This window comes from Watersipora subatra, chromosome 4 (assembly GCF_963576615.1).
Source record: "Watersipora subatra chromosome 4, tzWatSuba1.1, whole genome shotgun sequence".
In the NCBI taxonomy this organism is placed as follows: Eukaryota; Metazoa; Bryozoa; class Gymnolaemata; order Cheilostomatida; family Watersiporidae; genus Watersipora; species Watersipora subatra.
Window position 1 is genome coordinate 7,520,393 of NC_088711.1, and position 22,356 is coordinate 7,542,748.

Consider the following 22,356-nt stretch of genomic DNA (forward strand, 5'->3'; position numbering starts at 1 on the left):
AATATAGATGACAACACTTTATTGAGCAAAAGGATTGCTTCTATAAAATTCGATCTGATTTCCTGATAGGCGTTCCGAGTTGAATAAGCAAAAATAAGGATTTGTGATAATAAATATCAGAATACATAAATACATGTTGTTGGACTAGGAAAAGGTAGTTGAGGTAGCAAAGGTAGAATGTTAATCCGGTTTCATATGCAAGGCCTCTTCAAGCCGCTCTCTGCATAACTCCGTAGCCTGTTGACACTCTTTGCTCACCAAGGTAAAGTTAAGGAATCCATGAGGCACTTCATCTACAGCGTCCAGGTGCACATCTACACCTAGTGAATCCAGCTTCTTCGCAAACATGACAGAGTCATCCAAGCAGGGGTCAAGGTGACATGCCTAGCAAAAGAAAAGGAAGACAGCAGTGATTATAAGTGTTGGTGATTGTTCTAAGTTGTCAGTTATTGCCTAGGAGGAAATAATTATGTTTCACCCTGACAAGTACAACAGGAGATAGTTAACACAACTTGAGTAAAAGAAGGCTGGAATATAACACATTTTTGTTGTTACTCTCTATAATTCAGGTAATAAACTAGTAACAAGTGCTATAACACATGTGAAGTGTCAACTTCAGTGAAATACTAGCATGTAGTGACATGAGTTAAATATCATTCCACTCATTTCATATCAATTTCATTATCATATCAATATCATCATATCAATAACAATCGCGCCTAAAAATAAAATTATGTTACACTTGAACAAAAACTCGTCATCAAATAACGCTTGAGTAATTTGAGTCTCATGCAGTTGAGAAAAGCATTTAAGAGAGCTAAAGTGATGCAACAAGAGCCAACGGCGTATCATAATTGGTAAAACAATGGCTAAGGTGGTAATCACGAGTCTCAGGTCTGTCCTAACTAAAGAAAACAGTGCTGCATGGAAAAGTAAAAGCAGACATATTTTATTACATGTTTTAAATTAGAACTCACAACCAGGTAAGTTGAAGGAAGCTTGCATAGAAGCTCATCACTCGCATGCAAGGGAGAGAGCAAAGGATCTTGCTTAATGCGAATCTTGGCAAACTTGTAGAGGGGACTTTGTGCAAAGTGTCTAGCTCGGTCGTGTCTATTTTGGTCTACATGGGGTACTCTAGGCGCAACCGGCAGTGACTCGCTCCTGCTGTGGGTCAAGCGGCGATGAGAAAAACGCCTGTGTGTAGAAATGCTGATGTCCGGATCTCTGATGATTACAGGGTGCAACTTGTCAGCTAAAAATTTGTCCTCATCGACACAGTCATAAAACTGGGTCAACTCATCTGAGTCTGTCGATTGGCTACTAGCCAGTCTCGGCCTGAAGAATGATTCGATCTCTTCATCATCTTCATCATCCTCATCATCTCGGGCATCCATCAGAGGTGAGGCAGTTCTGGAAAATTCCACATGAAAACCCACATTGCTTGCCAGGTTTGACAGATCATCTGAGCTTTATGGAAGCAGTTTATCTCAAGTGATCTCAAGTTATTAAAATTACTGTATATCCCTGCATACAAGCCGATTATAACAATTTTAACGATTCTAAAAAACTTAATTTATAAAATTTAGGGGCTCATACGCGCGCAACTCTGATTGAAAGCAAACAAAAGGACATTATGTTATAGACCTTAACTATACAATATATAGTATAGTTAACAGGTCTATGCATTATGCTAACTTAATTTTAATAACTACAACTCGGAACTTTATCAACTCAACTTTATCAATGAACTACGTGTAGCCGAGTGCCGGCTTTGCCCAGGCAATGCATAAGCCGTTGCAAAAAGTGATTTTTATTTAACATATAACAACAATTACCATTCTAACTAAAAAACTTCATTTCATGAGAAAAGTGTTTTGTGCAGCTCAAATAAATTAAGAGAAAAAATAAAACAACTGTAATGGTGTTTAAATGTATATAAAATGCGAAATAATTAGCAAGTAATAGCTAACTAAAGTCTGTTTTGCAATGATTACAATGAAAAATGATATAGTATATATTTATATGATTTTATCTCGTTTCAGTATTGCCATTGTAAAGCAAAAATGTCGTATAGAGTAGTATGGAAACCCATAGTAATTATCTAATGCAAACACTATTGGTAAAAATCATCAAAATTTTATATACGTACTGTACATATTAAAAACTAGTAACAAAATAATTTGTTAAAATGAGTAGTCATAGTAACCTACAGTAACTTTAGTGTATTTAGTGGTTATGATCTGCAATAAAATGTATCATTACAATGTACTATGTGTAGTATGTACCGTAGGGAGTTCTTACCTTCGAGACAGAAGAATAACATAAACGTTGAATTTAACTTAAACGAATTTAGCTTACCCTAGGACACTTATGTATTCGCGGCATCTAACTTTCGCGTTTTCGCGGTGTCATCCTCTCGCGAAAGTTTCATGTGCGAAACTAAACTATCATAACAAACTAGCGAAAAAGCGAAACTAAATAGCTTTGTTCGTTGATACAGTAGAATGGAATTTTATAACGAAATTTATTTTAACGCTTTTAACGACCACCATAGCATCGTTAAAATATAAGCCAACAAAATAATTTGACTGCCAAAATTTTATTACGTTCTTATTTTGCAATTAATTATGATTATTTTCCCATTAAGAATGATTTATAATGATAGGAATTTGATGTCAATGCACATGCATTAGTAGCGCTATCGTTTGCTGGGGACATCAATCAATGCAGCGAGCACCGTGTGTTGAAAGAAAATAAGACACACTGACACTCGCAGTACTACACAAGCAGCATGGCTCTGAAAAGGTTTGGATTCACCACTGACACCTCTTCAATAACTTGTCATTTTTTGAGATTTGTTTTGTTTTAAGTGATGTGACTGACGAGACGTTTTTAAATTAAAATAGGGAAAACATGACCGCAGTTAAAACGCTCAGAAAAAGGACATCTTTTTTCTTTTGAGCGTTTTAACCAAGATCCATTTTGCGGATTTTATTTTAAGTTCATTCGGAGGCTTTTACGCTTTAGATGGGACATGGCCAAGCGGGTGTTTGATAAAACTTAATCTTCTGCAAACCTTTATAAAAGTCGTTAACAAAAATATTTTGCCTCTGATGATGATAATAATGATGCCTAAGAACTACTAGAAGTTGATGTTTGTCTCTATGGCTTGGAATGAAGTGATATTCTACAGCGATAAAAACCGCGTCCATGGCCGTTGGGCAAATAACTTTTCGAATAAATGATGTTGAGGTCGAGTTATCTGAAGGAATTTATCATCGCGTTGAAACTGACCAAACAAATCCGTTTGAGTTGACCTTGTGTTTGAGATGAAATGTTACATTTCATCTGAGGGCGAGTTATCCGAGTTGGACTGTACTTACTGTAAAAAAATTCCCAAAAAGATGGGGCGGCTCAGCCGGCCAGTGAAAACGGGTCTGTTGATAGCCCAAGAAACAAATGGCAGCAAGCGATCAAATTGCATTATCGACCTTGCCCACACCATTCTACCTGCGGTTCACAATTACAAACTAGTCGCAAATTTAATTTTTTTTTTCGGTGAACTCAACCTGAGGAATCTAATTATGTTTGTTCCACTGCATTTATTTTCACATCACTATATTTTCGCACTCATCAGAGCTGCGAAATTAAGTTGCTTCGAAATTTTACTCTGTGAGCTACTCACGAAACTAAATACTAGCGAAATATAAGTGTCCTAGGGTACTAAACACATACTTTGAGCTAAGTTTTAGTATGTATTTTATTAAACTACTAAACTTCAACTTGGTCATCAGCTAATATTTCATCAATTTTCTGTTTTTGGTTTCGTTTTCATTGAAACTTATAAGGAATAACGCTGAGATAGAGAGTGAGCAAGCATCATATCTTTTCAGGCATTCTGAGAGGGATTCCGGCAAACATCATATCGGCATTTTTGTTATTTTAACGTAATTAACACACCGACTACCAAATTTAAATTTTGATAGAATTTTTTGTTGATATCATATGGCAGAAGGAAAACCGAAAAAGTTTTCGTTCTCGTACGGCGAGGACAAAAAAACATCATGATCCATTTTGTAAGGCGAAAAATAGTGTAACAGGGGCACCATAACCCAAGGACGCACTGTATTAATTAATAATAAAAATTGCACAGTGTGCGTGTGCAATCGCAAAAAAGATATACAGTATATGGTAAGAGCGATGGGAGTGATAAGAACGGCTTAGCGTTGTGGCTAGGTGCGCTTGTTAGTAGACTATTTGAATGTCGCAAGTTAATATTCTGTACGGAGGTGATTTTTCGTTGCTAAAACTTTATCCCTACAACTGGACAAACAAAGACTGAGATTTATATATATACATAGAAACAAAACATACCGTAAAACCCCTAATTGAACTCCACCTGTATTTGAAAGGCACCCCAATTTGACCGCCGCTACGGAAAAGGGTTGAAAAATAGAATGCTACCTCAATTTGACCGCCGCTGAATTTCTTTGATTTTTACAAACCCATAATAGCAAGTGAACAGTAAAAAAGTATCCACAAAATCGTATTAATAATGAATCGTTCACATCAATAACAATTAATTCTCTCGTTGTCCAACTCGAAAACTTTTTTTTTTTTCGTTAAAACTTCAACACCATAGAAATAATTAATAACTGTATCAGGCTAGTAGTGCATTGTTTAACACGGTCTTCATACTTCGACAAATGTGTGAACCGTTTCCACATTTACGACGGTTGAATGACTAGTTTTAGGCTAAAAGTTGTGCTTAATGCCCATGTGGCTAAAATCGACTCTGGCAATTCCTCTTGTTACACATAAAAAGCTAATTTTGGCTGCAAACTGTAGCAAACATATCAGTGAGTGCAATGAGTTTTTATGCAACATAAATTTAAATATAGATATAAAATAAAAATGTTTCCAAATTTAGAATGAAATAAAAATTGAAAGCTCTGACAAATTGCAGAGAAGGACATAGGCTATAATATCATTGCAGGTTTATTGTAAGCAATAAATACCACTAAGCAATCCACTAAGCAATCCACATTACTCGGCTTTTCAATGCATATTTATTTAGAGATCTTTGACAAGTTGGAGATTCATTAGCAAATTTATTACATCCAGAAGAGTTAATGTTGCTCCACCGGAAAGAGAGAGCAACATTAACCCCAAAATTTATATTCCCAAAATTCTGACGAGCTATTTGAAAAATACAATGCCAGCCTCTATTGGACCAACACTATAAAAAAGGGTTGAAAAATAGAGCGCTATGGCATTCCATTATAGAAGTTTTACAGTAACTGACATAGATGCATATAAGTTGCCATAACATTTGACCAAATTAATTAGCATAAAATCGTACATAATCTGATTCCATAAAAAGGCTATAAATGTGTTGCAGAATCAGTTAGAACACTTTTTGTCCCTTTCATACTATCATGGTGGAGATGTTCCAAGTGCAACGAGTTACCACTATTACTATAGCTTACAACGTTATTATTACTGTTACAAATAAATACTATCACTACTACTATTGGCCAATAGATAATCATCAGAAATCCATTGATCTACAATTTGTGAAACCTTCATAGCTGTAATTCTTTTGATCATCACAAAGAGCTATAAGGACTTTTAAAAAGTGAAACTAAGGTCAATGTGAAATACAAACATGTTTTCCATTGGCTCATTGTGATTCATTGGCTGATTGTTTCATTGTTTCAGAGATGTGATACGATAATTATCCAGCTACTCACCAATCATAAGCTTTTTAAATAAGCTTGCAAAAGCTGCTACATTTTCGCAACCTTTTGCTCTGATAGATACGTACGACGTGTTATGATTTATAGAGTCGGTTTATATGCGAGTTCTTAGGAATTACCAAATTTCAGGGCGTTTTTTTAGGGTTGGCTTACATGCAGAGATCGTATGAGAGATTATATGGCTTACATACAGGGATATATGATACAAAGGTCCTTCAGGCACCTGTTCCTATGAAGTTAAAAATACAGATCTAAGCTATTTTCTCATCGTTTTACAATACATACAATAGCTTCCCTCCACTTGCAGTCTCGTAACTAGCTGAGGCTATGTCTCCAGTGCTGTCTTCGATGACGCTCCCATCTTCTGACTGCTTAGATCCACCTTTCCAAGGTCGGATTAGATCGCCTGCATACGCTAGCAATATAACACAAATGTTCAGAGGTTCAGCACATTTTACTTTCTACAGACAATACAATGTGACCTCTAATCTAAGCGGATAATAGGTATTATAGCGATACATCTGAGAAACTTATAATAGATGATGGACAATGATATTATAGAGGCGAGCTGACAACTCCACGCTTAAATAGTATTATAAGGTTGTAGCTGCAGTCTACTACTGAACTCTCTAATCATTTATTATTTTACAAGTACTTGACTAAAGATACTCGGATAAATATTTTTACTGTCTTAATATTTAAAAATTGTGCAGTTGAACACCGAATTGTTATTCTTAAATTGATGCTTTGGATAATTACAAAAATGAGAATTTTTTCATAGATATTATTATAAATGCATGAGCAACTCAAACAAAAGGCTTTGTAATTTATATATTAAAATGACATTATATGCCATTTTGCATTACAATTTATATCGAATAGCAATTAAAATGCATATTTTAAACAAAATATTGAATTGAATATGCGTGAATTAAAATAAATCATATTTGTATTAAAAACAAGAAGAGTGAACTAGAGCAGCTAGTTCTCTTATAAAGCGAAACCAACAATGGCACAGTTGGCACACAGGGCCAACCTGTTACACAGGTTATCCACCTGTTTGAAAATGGTACTGCAGGGAGAGTCCAAGAGGGGTACCGAGCGCCCTCTTGGTGGGGGGAGGGGGTCCGAGGGTTCTCCCCCGAGAAAATTTTTAGTATAACTAGTCAAAATGGTGCAAATCTAGCACACTTGGCTCTTGATGGGGCACATGTTCTAACAGAAAATTTGACATTATAATCCAGTTTTCTAAATATAAAACTGTTTATTGAGATTGTCTTTAACAACGCTTATTAAAAATATAATGTGAATGGGAGCTGCTAAAGGGGTTGGCCACAGCTAGCATGAGGTAGAATTATCACCGGGTACAATGCTGAATGGTGTAGGAGATGAGTAGTCTACTATGAAATAATTTAATTAAATAATATTGTAGAGTTAAAAAGTAAAATTAATAGAGCACCATGTTAAAAATAATGTACTTATACTATAGTCTATAATACTGAGCAAGTAGTAGTAGATTTAAGTTTGAACTATGCATGTTACATGCATAGTTCAAACTTAATTTATTTCTATGAACAAAATCTTTTGTACATAAGCATTCATTTACATATCTACTACTACAAAAAATACAACTATGTACAATTGTCTCTGTATAAAATGCTTGGAAGCATTCCTTTCGATAGAGTCCAACGCTATAACGTTGCCGTGCGAGCTACCATAACAATCGTTTTTCTCTGTATATTCCAAGTATAATAAAAGTCTAAAAAGTTTACATCACTTCTATCATCTGAATTATTGTTATTCTAATCACACCAAAAAATCACTTACAATCGGAGAATCAAATACTATTTTATTTTACTGTTTTGAAAGTCGAGCCGATGTTGACTGGTATTTCCAGCTTTTATTCTTTTCCAAGGAGGCACGATTTCATTAGCACAAAGCAACGCCTTTCAGATAATCGTTTCATATCTTAATTTATCGACTAATATCTTGTTGATGATATTTAAAACTTACTAGCATTCATATCCTTTGTTTAACGTTACGAGACGGCAGCTTTATACTAAAAGCGACGTAAATGCCGTTTCCCCACACAACCGATAAATGACATTTTGGCCATTTCCCCAGCCAAAGTGTTAAAATCAAGCAAAACTGACGTGAATTCCAGGATTTTTAGCCTCAAAAAATGGTACTGCCATGGCAGTAGCTGCAGTATAGGAGGATACGACCCTGATGGCACAGTTGGAACAATGGCACAGTTGGAACAATGGAACGGTTGGAACAATGGCGCGGTTGGAACAATGGCGCGGTTGGAACAATGGCGCGGTTGGAACAATGGCGCGGTTGGAACAATGGCGCGGTTGGAACAATGGCGCGGTTGGAACAATGGCGCGGTTGGAACAATGGCGCGGTTGGAACAATGGCGCGGTTGGAACAATGGCGCGGTTGGAACAATGGCGCGGTTGGAACAATGGCGCGGTTGGAACAATGGCGCGGTTGGAACAATGGCGCGGTTGGAACAATGGCGCGGTTGGAACAATGGCGCGGTTGGAACAATAGCGCAGTTGGAACAATGGCGCAGTTGGAACAATGGCGCAGTTGGAAGAATGGCGCAGTTGGAACAATGGCGCAGTTGGAAGAATGGCGCAGTTGGAACAATGGCACAGTTGGAACAATGGCGCAGTTGGAACAATGGCACAACTACGGAACACTTTAAATCTAACTTTGAAACAGTATAGAGTCAACCACTGCTGGAGGCATAGAGAGTGGTTTTGACCAGTTTAACAGCTAGTGTAGAAGTTATTTATAACTTCTAATAAATGAATTACTTATAATGAACAATGGAATAATGAATTACTTAATACTTATAATGAAAAACAGCTAAAAAAAACATTTTTTTGTTTAAAAGTCAAAAGTGACACTTTCAGTGTTATTAGAAACCGCTTGTCACAACTTTTATGAAAATCAAATCACGAATAACTAAATGATAATTAATTGTATTGTTAAAACTACAAGCCACGATAAAAGGCGCTTGCAAAAGGAGTTTATACCGATACACCGCAGTATTCACACGGCTACCAAGACATTGCTGATACTGAAATGTCTGGCTTCTAACTAGGGTTGCACAATAGCTCGATTGTGATAGTCGATTGTGATAGTCGATAGTTGTCTTCTCGATATGAATATGGTTGCCTATTTTTAGCCTATCGAAACATCCGAAACTAATATATCGTTATCAATGCCATCCTTACTTCTAATTGCTTATCATTAATTATTATCCACCTTTTATAAATAGAAAGAGGCCATCTTGCTATCCAAGCGAAGCTATACCTGTACATCTAGACACGACAAGCGCACACCTTCCAAGCAAGTAGTGAGTATTCCAACAGGGAGCAAGGCATCCATGATGCTAAGCGTTCTGGAGGGGGAGGGAATGTACTGTATATAAACAGGGGTATACACAGCCACGAGCCCATCTGGTAGTCTCAGATTATCCTGTATCGCCCTCAGAACAGTGGCAAATAGCAGATTGCCTCCTGCACTATCCCCTACCAAGGCTATTCTTTTTGCCGTAGTGCCTGCAATATTTGGCCTGTGGTGAGATTTCACATGGCTAAATATTACGCAATGCCTGCCAATGATTGAGTACTGTGTCATATGATTGATGGTCAGTGTGCCAAGATTTAGTAAACAGTCAATGTCCAAATACACTAACTTGAAAGGGCAGAGCATGTTCTTGGCAAGTGATGTGCGAATTTCTGTGTTATAATTCTACTGCACTATCATGGGTTTCCTAGTGTTACATAGTCGACTTTCTGACACGCGCTGAACATTTGAATGTATATGGACAGTTTGTTCTAGTTCAGAATTCTCTTCATGCTGTTCATCTGAAAGGGTAGCTTCGCATGACTACTTCTGACATTAGCATTTGTATGGTAATAGTTATGGCAATAGCCTAGCTTCTAGTTACTGACCTAGTAACTGACCTAATTACTGACCTAGTTTTCGCCTATTGATCAAGGCCCAGGCATAAGCATAATACACCTCCTCTAAGGCTCTGGGAAAGGGCGCAGCTGGAGCATGTGAGTAGTCAATACAAAGTATCGGTGCCTTCAACTCCTTAGCCCAAAATCTTAGGTATGCCTGCAAATAATTATGCACTACATAGGTGACAAGTGCTATTAATCAGTGTGAGCCCAGCGCGATGGGACCAGCCAAAGATAGGTCAGCCATGAATAACTCGGCCAAAAATACGAAACTTGCATAATTGATCCAACAAATACAGGCAATTGGACACGGATAACTTCACCTCATGCGTTCTGGAAGTCTGAGAAACGAAACCTCCACCATGGCATTGGATGACGAGATAGTCGGAAGGAGGATTGGCCATGAGCTTCTGCTGTGGAAAGTTTGGTAGTTTATCCTGAAAGAAATATTCTAGTGGAATAAGTCACAAGCCTAATATATCATCCTGCAAAGTAGCTGAGTTGTGGAGCCATAGACATGTGAACTGCTGGACATCAGCAACTTATGAAGATGTGATAAGACAATGTGAGTGCCAACACAGCTTTAGCTGCCCAAAGGAGAAGCGGGCTACAGGTAGAGCCCGTAACATTTGGAATCATATGGACAGCAAATGTAGGCTAAAAGCCAAACCCAGTTCTTACTAGGCAGCTTATAGCCATATGACAAATATGGGCTGCTAGATTATGGAAAAGAGTTGACGGAGAAAGTGTAAAAAAATCCAATCAACAGGGTCAAACTCTAAACGTTCGATAGTAAAGAGTTTCACTAGGAACAATTGATCAGAGAACCACATTTCTTCTCTCATTCAAGTAAATATTTTTGAAAAAAAAAGGTTATTTTGAGATTAGTCAGCTCTGATAGACAACTTCTGATTATATGCAATGTCTTCAACAAACTTCATCATTGCTTAATAACCGTAAGTCAAATACAAAAATTCTATTAATGACTAACCATTGGTATTCTGTTATTCAGCAAGAATAACTCATAAAATCATTAAAGATTTCATTACACAATTACGAGAAAGTAATATTGAAAATTAGCAATGATTATAAATCATCAGTACTACACATTTCACTACTCAAATCAGAAGTATAAAAATGTCTATTTATAGCCTAGAGAAATATAAATGATCCAACACTCTTTTAACACTATAGAAACTATTGCGTGATCAGCTCTAAAATATGTGGCTGCCAGCATCGGTACTCACTGATGAGCTAATAGCAAGCAATACCATGAAACATTTTAGTCTGCAAATTTTGAAGACCCTTTAGCAATCCTACATTAGGCTGCCATTCAGCCAGGCAAGGTTCAAAAGTCAAGAAATGGTTCTTGACCGTTGAACCATTGACTGGTATTCTTTCAGGTTTCAAAGAGGATTATTAAAATAAAGTTTGCTAACACCCAATCCCAGTCATGTGATCTCGTCTACGAGCCAATGATTGAATGTACAGAATAATAAAGAGAAGCTATTGCCCTAGAGCTTGTTTGATTACAATTATAATAGAGCAGCGGCGCTAACAACTACACCAAACTAATATGTATTTCATTAGACATGATATTTCTTGATGCTAGGCAAAGGTCTATCACGCATGGCACACTATACGAACCCTGTATACCAGGCCTAGCCAACTCATGGCTCTCCAGCCACACTCAACTCTTTGCCCAGTTTCGTGTGGTTCTTACAGCTCTTTTTACACCAGTTATTTTGCACCAGTAAGTCATGGAACATCCTCAGGTGTGCCGTGAAAAATTACCAATAATACGCCTATTTTTTGAGCTTCATCTATTTTATTGGCCGTTGTTAGTCCAGCTCTTCACTTTATGGGGTCATAAAGCACTGAGAATCAGTATTTGCCCGATTATTCTCTAGCTCAGGCTCTTTAGCGCAGTTGGTTAGAGCATTAGCCTGCTAAGCAAGCGGTATATCCTGGGTTCGAGTCCCAAACAAAGGAATTTTTTAGGATTGGGACAACAATGCTCAGGCTTCTGAGGATTGCCAAGAGCTGAAAGTGTCTTTTTACCAATCCTGCTTTGTAAACATGAACTGAACATTGAACTGAGTTTGTTTGTGAGACAGTGCTCATATTGTCCATTGCTGAAAATGTCTGACCTGTGGTCTTAGTTCTGTGGAACTCACTTTTTGTCATTATCATGTTGATGTGTGACACTTACAGTAAATCTAGAAAAGCAGAGGTCTAAGTGAGAGTGAGGCTAAGAGACGGATATAGTTTGTCTGTGCCTATGTGTATGATGGCCTTTGTAGAAACACAGGAAAAACTGTGGCCCTTGGCGTCTCATTGGTTGGCCACCCCAGCTCTATGCCAATGTTAAAAAAACAATTTGTACGTATCGTTCGCCACTGATTGTCAATAGAGTCGGTCCGGAGTTGCCAATCAAAGGGCAGACGTAATGTCTTACCTGTCCAAGTCGGTAGCAGTTAGACATGAGTCGAAGGTGGAGTCTCTGAAAGCCGATATGGGCTGACGGAGATTTCACAGTGACTATTTGCCCAGCCTCATTCTTTATGTTAATATCAGACGGTTCAATATCAAATATGTGGTTGATTGGGCACGTTGGTAGGGCCAGCCGAGCCATGTTCTGAAATAGTCATAGGAGTACCACAGGCTACAGAATACAAATAATGTCACCGTGTTCAATAGATTAAACTTCCTCAGTATGAAGCGTGTAAAACATGCACATATTACCAAACATATAGTTGTTGTTTACGTTTACCAGTATAACACAATGAGCCATTTGTCAGTTGGATGCATGTTTTGTTTAGTTTGTTGTTGCATTATCAATAAGCTTTTCATCATGCTAAAAAGACAATTTATATATGTTGAAGGGCCTCCGAAACTTTGTTAACAGTTTTGATTGCAAATTCAAACCCTTCAACTTCAGATAACAGAGTACAATTTAAAACTATAATAAAAATGTTGAAAGCAAATTACACAATAGTTTTTTTACTTGCCAGTTAGGACATGCAGCAATCTTTTTCCGTTTTAAAATAACATAGCATGAGCCAATAAGGGAGCAGTGTGCAGTATAGAAAATACACTTAAGTGAAAAATGTTTTATATATACAGTGTATAGATGTTTCCTTGATTTGGAGCACAGGCCATCGAAGTTTAAAAAAGTCAATGCAGTAGGACTGTATTACTGGAACTTGAGTGAAAGAGCTTTGATTTATTATTTTAAATATAATTTAAGGTTGACCTAAGATAAAGAAGTTACTTAATAGCATGTGTCTTAAGTTTTCGGTGACAAGCTAAAATAAAATGATAAAAAGTATAATTTTGATGTATAATAAGATATAATTGCCATATCAGGCTCCTATTAATCAAAGATCATTTTTTATAGTTTGTACCAAAAAACATATTTGAAACTTGATAGAGTTTCAAGCAGGTTGTAAGATCGCCAGTGTAGTTGATAAGAACTACAGGTAGATGCATGAACAGAGATTGACGACAAGTGAACAAATCATGCAGCTTTTGGTAGTTTTTTAATGTACGTAAATACAATAAGGTACATACATGCAACAAATCTGATTCGCTCAGACTCCAGAATGCTTTGCAAAAATCTATATTGCAGCTCAAAGTGACTTCCACAACCTAAAAGTATATTCCATTGCAAGCTTGCAATCAATGATCTAACTCACACAAATAAATAAAACCTGAAATGAAAACAAGGAAAAATATTCTCATAATTCACCAAAACAATATCTAAATAATTGTGTACATCAACAATGCTTCACTTCTGTCTTAATAGAAAAAACTGTATCAGAAACCCTCCCTAGATCTCATTCTAAAGCCATATTTTGCCGATTCGTAATTTCACAAAAGCTACTAGATGGAAAAGGCACAATACAAAAGTATGTTCCCTTAAACCAATGGTTCAGATGTCTTTCAATAGTGTATACACCATCCATTTCCTGAAGCGCAAGCAAAAGCTGCATACGCATTGTGGAGAGCTACTGTATATGCCTCAAATTGAAATACTCCCTCTACATGAACAAACTACTGTTAAAACAAACATACCTTTTGCGCTCTTTGCTCGGCACTCATGACATATTGGGTGCTGGTGAGAAGAGAACTAGCTAGTTTGATATAAGGAGATATCCTAGATTGGTAGTTGTGGCTGTATGTGGCCAGGCTAATGTGAACGACTTCAAAGGGTCTTCTCATCGAATCACAATACTAAAAACCAAACTTGATGAAATATCTGGTATGATAATCTTCTCATTTCTTGATGTTACAAGCAATTATGAATTATACGTGAAATTAATACAGCATAGAAATGCTATACAGACCTGAAACCCGAGAGCCCGACCATAAAAACATTCTTGATCAATCATGTCCATTTCCATTTGAATTTCATCTGCAACTGCTGTGTCTAATAGCTCTTCTGATGGCATCAGTTGTCCTTTTGGGCTATAGTTCATTAATTTCCTAGTGTAATTTAGCACGTCTCTCAATTGTCCTAACACCATTACATAACTTTCCAGTTCCTTGGTGTAATGTGAAGCTCGAAAAAGATACGAATGCTTATTCACAGAAATGTACCGAACTAAAGCTGTTAAACGCGTTAAACAGCTTTGTGTGACTTTCACTAAACTTCTATAGCCATTAATCTTAATGTTTCTAAAGTCATAAGCAGGAGAGACATCAAGAATGTCCAATAAAACTCCCTCTATGTTATCTAAATGGTCATACAATTGACAAAATGCTGCCTGTGTTAGCTGATCAGTTGTTGGTAAGTTGTTACCATTAACTTTTCTAAAGCTTTCAACGTTATAAAGGGATTCCTGGCGAAGATATTTGAGAATGCTAACTAAGGATCTTCTGTAATTCTCTTCATCTTGAATATTGACAGATTCTGAAACCGATAGAGCATTTCCAGAACTAAACGCTAACGATGATTCATTTTCATTTGCTGCCGTACTTAATAATTCTGTTGGTGTTTTATTGCTCCCGTCAAAAGCATTCATTTCGGCTGATTCTTCATCATACATGCTTTCCTATTGTTTCCAAAACATTTTCATATTAAAAGCTGTGCAAAAAGTGAAAACATAAATTACTGGTTAGTCGTTGTACGTTAACACTTCGTCAAGTTCTAATACAACAAAACTTATAATATCCGCACACTACGGCATCATAATGAGAATCCAGCTTTGTTAGCGCTTAAAAGAGTAAAAATGGAACCGACTATCTGAACAAAGTCCGCCACGATGAACCTCCACCTTACAAATACAAAGAACTCCGATTAGGAGTGTTTAATTAACCATATGCAAATGCGGTGGCACTGTTTTATCGAGATCGCAGCTAAATAGGCTTTGTATAACGATTGGCCAGTTTCCGCCATAACTACACAACTTATTTTCGTTTTAGCACTTTTAACCAGGTCTGAACTCTATTCGCCCCGCCCGCATCTCCAACAGATTTTTCGCTCATAACGTACGCCAAAAGCGAATTTGCAAGAAGTTTAGAATATCATTTAAAAATTGTGACTGAAAAAAACTAGTGTATGCTTTTCATGTTTGTCGAAGTGTATAGATAACAATAAATATTTTTTATTGTTAGTCAAGTTAGAAATTTTTTTTATTTGAAATATGCTTTCTAATCAATTAAGCTTATTCAAACATCTTGTGGTTTACAGTTTTGAGCCCCTTTTGAGCTTTCTGCAATTTGGTATAGGCAACTTTGTATAATATACCGCAGCTATAGCATTAATACCGTATGGTAATACAATGTGTTAATATTCGCGCGACATGGCTGCTAGTGATTTCGATCGGCGCGATATTTTTTTAGGCCACATACGGCTTCAATTTGTTGACGAGTTTCGTAACAGACAACTCGACTTGAATACAGTTCTTGGCGCAGATCAAACCAAAAAAGCTGTTGCTTTCTCATATCAAACTTATTTGAATGAGGCTGATCATATCAACTGGCTCATTTTATCTGTAAATTGAGCATGGTCTGATTTTCCCTAACCAACGTAATATCTAGTCGGTAAGGTAAAATATTTTTCCTTGTCTAACCAGTTTTTTTGTTTTAGCTATCCGATGAGCACCTTTTTTACGTGCACAACATTAAATAAGTTCGGTATTTAAAGCCCATCTATTTTAAAGTAATATGCTCAGTGAGCCTTTGTTTGTTATTCATACAGTTATATCGTTCTTCACCAAGTGACACAGCCCTATTTATTGAGAAGATAATACAGTTTTGTGGCATAAGTTCGATTCTGTTTCTCGATCATTTTACACGTATGGGTGCACATATGTTTATATAGTTTATATTAAATAATTCAGTCTGGAAACACATTTTATGTCATATTTGCTTGAAATTTTATATGCTATTTGTTAAACTCTCCTGCTACTACTGTGTTATCTGATTGTTTCTGTACTGTATGTGGGCATTTCTAGTTATAATAGTATGCTACTTGTAAATGTTTATTTTCTATGTTGATCTTTCTTGAACTTGCAATGAAATAAGCTTGAAGTAAACTCAAGCTAAACTTGTTTCCAAAAATTGAAATTGTTTTACATTATAAGTGTAATGCCATGCTTTCAATTGCGCTCATTGTATATTTTGAGAAACAATGCATTACGGCTCAGTGAACACTAACTAATGTTTATTTTGTGTTATCATCTGATTAGTCAATTATTTTTTATTTTGTATATTCCTATATACCGTTTCATGTTTTTGTTCTAAAAATAAAGTCAAGAACCATGACGAATAAATCAGATCGGCTCTTTCCAAATACATGTGCGTGTGCGTGCGTGCGTGTGTTTTCATGAACAGAAACAATACAGGAAAATAAACTGCATATTAGTAAATATATCAGGTTAATTACAAATTAGTGAGAAAATGAAAAGAGTATAGCAAAATTCACTCAACCTGAGCACAAGATAATGATGATGGAGCCATAGGTGCGCTGTAGCCCAGCTAATGTTGCGCAAGCCCCAAAAACAGTCAACAGCAGCAGAACAAAGGCAGGCCTCAGCCCACCCTAGTCAGAGAGACAGGAGATAGCATTTTACTTGTTTTTTAAAGTCAAATTTGTTTACAATTTTCTTCAATCTGTCAGGTAAGTTATTCCAATAAAAGGTTGTTTGATATTGAATAGTTTTTTGCCCAGCACTAGATGTAAACAAGGGAATATGAAGATTTAGAAGAGAGTGACGAGTACTATAAGAGTGTGTTGGTCCCCCAATCCCAGATGAATAAAATATAGTATGACCCCGTAGCAGCAGCTTTAACGTATATAACTTATCTATAGGTAAAATATTAGTTTGAGTAAACAATTCTTTTGATGGATAGTCAAAGGGTTTATGACATATAATTTGCACTAGCTTTTTCTGAAAGACTTTAATTTTATTTAAAAATATGTCAGGCGAATTGCCCCAAGATTCGAGGCAGTAAATAAGTTTAGAATTCACCAAGGAGTTATATAATGTAATCATTATTTCTCGTGGGAAGTACTTTGATAACCTATAGAAAAGTCCAACCGCTGGAGGAAGGTCCTTTAGTATGTTAGATATATGAGTAGACCAATTCAGATTATTATCAAGCCAAACACCTAGGAATTTAAAATGATCGGTCTGTTTTAATATGTTATTTCCTATATGCAGAGAGTGCATTTTTAAATTAAATTTGTTCTGCGGATTTTTTATAAGCATATAATTAGTTTTCTCAATATTAATTGTGAGTTGGTTACTGATGCACCAGCATCGGAAGATTTCCAAATCTTCATTTATCTGAGGTAACATGCTGTTAAGGTTACTTGATTCTAAAAAAAGAGTGGTGTCATCTGCATAGAGAATAGGTTGTAAGTATTTTAATGATTTGCAAAGATCGTTTATATAAATCAAAAACAGTGTTGGGCCCGAAATTGAACTTTGTGGAACCCCACAGGTTACGCGTTTTTTAGTAGATATTACACCACTAATTTTTGTTCGTTGAAATCTGTCGTGTAAATAGCTTCTAACCCAATTAATACTTTGACTACTGAAATTTAATTTTGTTAGTTTTTGTAAAAGTATATCATGGTTAATAGTGTCAAATGCTTTGCTAAAATCAATAAAAATTCCTAACACACTGTTTCCTTTGTTAAAAGCCTCAAAAGTTCTATTCGTAAAAGCTGAAAAAGCGTCAGAAGTCCCACGTTTTGCTCTAAAACCAAATTGATAGTTATTCAACAAGCTATTAAGTTCAAGATAGTTTATTATTTGATCATTTACTAGCCTCTCTAATATTTTGCTAAAAATTGGTAAAATAGATATAGGTCGATAATTTGAACATAGAACACGATCACCTTTTTTAAAGACAGGCTTAATTCTAGCAATTTTCATTTGTTTAGGAACCATACCTTGAGTAATGCTATTGTTAATTAACTTAGTAAGAGGGATCACTAACGACTGGCTAGCTGCTTGTAAAATTTTACCAGAGATATTATCTAGTCCTGACGCCTTGTTGGCTTTAATGGACTTTATTACACTTTCCACCATACTACTGTCAACAGTTGACACATTAAAATGTGCGGCATTCGAATGCGAGTAATTTCCAGTAGAGTCGGATCTTAAGTTTTGGAATTTAGAAGCCAGTTGATGTCCTATATTACTGAAATAAATATTTATTTCATTTGCTATCTCAAAACTATCACTTGATTCTGCAGGCAGCTTGCTTGTAGTTTTATTCTTTTTAGGCTCTCCAGTATTAGATTTTTTAATATCTCATTATTTATAATTTTCCAAACCTCAGTAGGGCTATCACAGCTTTCAAATGCTAATTTGAAATAATTAGCTTTGGATTTTCGCAACTCACTGATGAGCTTGTTTCTTAAAGCCACATACTTAGCTTATATGTACAGAATATTAGTTATTCACCAGCAATTCTACACTCTGCTACCAGTCAGCGACCTACCATTGATTCATGGCTACCTCAACAGGTTATGGGCCCAAGGCCAGCAAAAATGAACTACTGCAGAGACTGTATTTCAATGGTAACATGAATTACTACGACTTTTGGGAAACCAGATTCCTTGCTCACTTGTACACTCAAAATGAACTTGTTCATCAGTCGATTTTGCTAAAAGAAGAAGATGCAGGAAACATGTATGTATATATGTATGTATGATGTATGATGTATGAACAACTCACTACCATCGAGATGACTGAAGCTGAAGACATCACAGGATATCTAATTCGTGCTGAAAATTATGCAACTGGTCTGACATCAGCCAATGAAACCATCAGTGACAATCTGATAAAAGCTGTGATTTTAAAAGGTCTTCCCTTTTCCTACTAATCATTCATTGTTGTACATACGCAACTTGATTAAACTGAAACTTTTGCTGAATTCAAAGCCAAACTCACAAATTTTGATTGACAACCAAGAAGCCAGCCCGCAACTGCTATTACTGTTAGCACAGAAAGGCCAACAAAAAACTACATTCTCTAAGCAGAGACCAACAAAATTCCACAGTATTTCAAGCCAAGTTTGTCAAGCATGCGGACGAAAAAATCATAAGACATCTCAATGCTACTCCAGAGATAAACTGAAATGTGGGCACTGTCACCTAAAAGGACATGCGAAGATAGTTTGCCGCAAAAAGAAAGAACAGCAGTTCATGTCAAATATTGCCAACGCAACACACGATGACTCATTTGCATTCAAATAGATGCATTTAACACCTCGAACCCTTCATCCCATGATTTCAAAATATTTAAACACATGATAGACTGTGGCGCAACAAGCCATCTAATAAACACCAAAGAAACTTTCATTGATTTTGACCACTCTTTCCAACCAGCAAAGCATTTTATTGAGATACCCTAAGACACTTATGTATTCGCCTCATCTAACTTTCGCGGAGTCATCCTTTCGCGAAAATTTTATGTGCGAAACTAAACTATCATAACGAACGAGCGAAAACGCGAAATTAAATAGCTTTGTTCATTGATAGTCCAAGAAACAAATGGCAGCAAGCAATCAAATTTCATTATTGATCTCGCCCACACCATTCTACCTGCGGTTTATAATTACAAACTAGTCCCAAATTGAAATTTTTTTGTCGGTGAAATGAACCTGAGAAATCTAATTATGTTTGTTCCACTGCATTTATTTTCACATCACTATATTTTCGCACTCATCAGAGCTGTGAAATTAAGTTGCAGCGAAATTTTACTCTGTATACTACTCACGAAACTAAATACTAGCGAAATATAAGTGTCCTAGGGTAGCCGATGGCCACTCATCAAATGAGATCATCAAGGCTCATGAGATCGCCAAACACACAATCATAGACAAGCAGAATCAGGGGAGAACCATGTTCCTAAAAGATGCACCTTACGCCCCAAGCTTTCCTCATAGCTTATTCTCAGTACGTGCAGCCACTGCATGCGGTGCCAAAATCTCATTCTCACTGGAAAGAAACATCCTAGTTGCAAGAAACACAGAGTTCCTATTATAAGCAAAAATAAATTGTTTATACCTACATACAACCAACAGTGAGAAGCAGAGTTCTGCTTAGCGAAGTCACGTGATGAATGGTGTAACACTTTGGGACATGCCAACTGTGAAGACATAATCAAACTACAGGAGGTGACCGATGAAATGAGAATTGCTTGCCTAAAAACAAAGATAACCAAGCAACCACACAAACGAGATGAACAGCAGATCCTTGCTACAAAGCCTCTCCAAAGAGTACATTCAGATCTCTGTGAAACGATATCTCCGACATCTAAGGAAGGCCACATATGTGCTATCAACTTCATTGATGAATTCTCAAGCACGATGCACACATACCCACTTCGTCTTAAAGATGCTGCCACAACAGCCTTGAAACAGTTCATCACAGATGTTGCAACAGTGAGAAAAATCTAAGAGCTCTATTCAGACGGCAGAGGAGAATACATTGGTGCATCTTTCACTACCGCATTGAGAAAACGTGGAATCAAACACGCTACCACAGCCCCGTACTCATCTTACCAGAATAGTAAAGTTGAAAGATCTTGACGAACACTCATGGAAAGCTCAAGAGTGATAATTAAAGACACAAACCTCCCTAAAAACTTGTGTCCCTACGCACTTCGTCATGCCCAATATATCCGCAACAGAAGTTATCAGAAACGAACCGGGTCAAATGCGTTTCAACTGATGACAGGTTTCAAACCAGACATGAGGAAACTATCTATTTGGCTCACTATGCACCTACTACTCAAAAGGTAAAAAAAAATGTTACGGGACCGAGGCCAACCTGGCACCTACTTACGTATACACACAAGAAGTCAGAGTTGCATAGTGTTGACAGAGAAAAAACATTCATAACTTCAAAAAAATTTCAGATTCATAAAACTGGAGCCTCGAAAAAGGATGACGATTCAATTGAAGAACCAACAAGTATCAGCAGAAATTACACACCAAGTGATGTCGTACCACAATAGCCTGCTGAAGAACAAACAAATCTCAGCAGAAATGGCACACCTGCCTCTAGGGTTTCCATTTTTTCTGGGAAAAACTGTTTTTCCTAGGGCAGCGGGAAAAACTGGTAAAAACCGGGAACAACTGGTAAAAACCGGAAACAACTGGTAAAAACCGGGAACAACTGGGAAATATTATAACTTCGGAATGTTTTATCCAAATATTTTACTAAACAATAAAATTTAATAAAAATGGAAAATTGGTCTAAACAATTAGTGTGTGACTCCATATTTATATCAGTCAATAGCAATGGAATTAAAATAGTGTTTGAAAGTGGGAAAAATTAGAAAAAATCAACACCCGAGATGCGGGCCAATGTTAAGTAACAATTATCCTTTTATAGTCCAATAATAGATTTGTTTTGACGTGTATTGTTTAGCCCTTTTTCCTTAGTGCAGCCCAAGCTACGCAACAGGCTTGGACTAGAGAAAGCGTCCAAACTGGGAGCTTGATACCAAAACCTAAAAACAATTTCTTTATGGTATGTTTTGGTCGAACGCGAGGATTAACATTTCTTAGACAATCAACACTCTAATCCGTTTGTTCAGTTCACCGGTCTCAACTACTTGGCATTATCTTCATGTGTTTTCGTTTTTAATTATTTTTTAATTATTGTATTATGCTTACTGTCATGTTTTACACATCAACTTTTGCTTTTCATTCAATATTACTATTTAATATATGTAAATAAACGAATATTATCTTGGGGTCTGGTCTTTTAATTCAATATTTAGTAAATAAACCAAAGGTTATGTGCTTTCTTAGCTTGTGTACTGTTGAAGAGCCATAAAGAAGCTCTATGGCAGCTAATGGTATAAGATTGTTGTTATTCTTTGTTTAAGCATTAGTCAACTTGTCAAAAGAGAGGTTTTTTAGTTTTTCCCGCTTTTTCCCATTTTTGGACAAAAATGAGTTTTTACCGGGGTAGTAAAAACTGGTATAAACCGGCGGTAATAACCGCCATGGGAAATACTACGCCAACCCCGCCAACAGGTGTTGTCATGACACAAAAACCTGCTGACAGAAAAACAAACGGCAGAAATGACACACCAAAAAAGTGATGTCACACCACAAAAACCTGCTACAAAACA

General features: G+C 36.6%; 1 protein-coding gene across 1 annotated transcript; it reads right to left on the minus strand.

Moving 5' to 3' along the window:
- Window positions 1-164: 164 nt before the first annotated feature.
- Window positions 165-15,018, minus strand: LOC137395141 (hormone-sensitive lipase-like). Its single transcript, XM_068081961.1, has 10 exons — window positions 14,095-15,018; window positions 13,823-13,981; window positions 13,319-13,396; window positions 12,204-12,383; window positions 10,069-10,182; window positions 9,758-9,902; window positions 9,119-9,337; window positions 6,048-6,177; window positions 978-1,413; window positions 165-384 (listed from the first exon to the last, which is right to left on the minus strand). The coding sequence occupies exons 1-10, from the start codon at window positions 14,794-14,796 to the stop codon at window positions 181-183; spliced, it is 2,367 nt and encodes a 788-aa protein (XP_067938062.1). The 5' UTR covers window positions 14,797-15,018; the 3' UTR covers window positions 165-180.
- Between the last annotated feature and the right edge of the window lie 7,338 nt (window positions 15,019-22,356).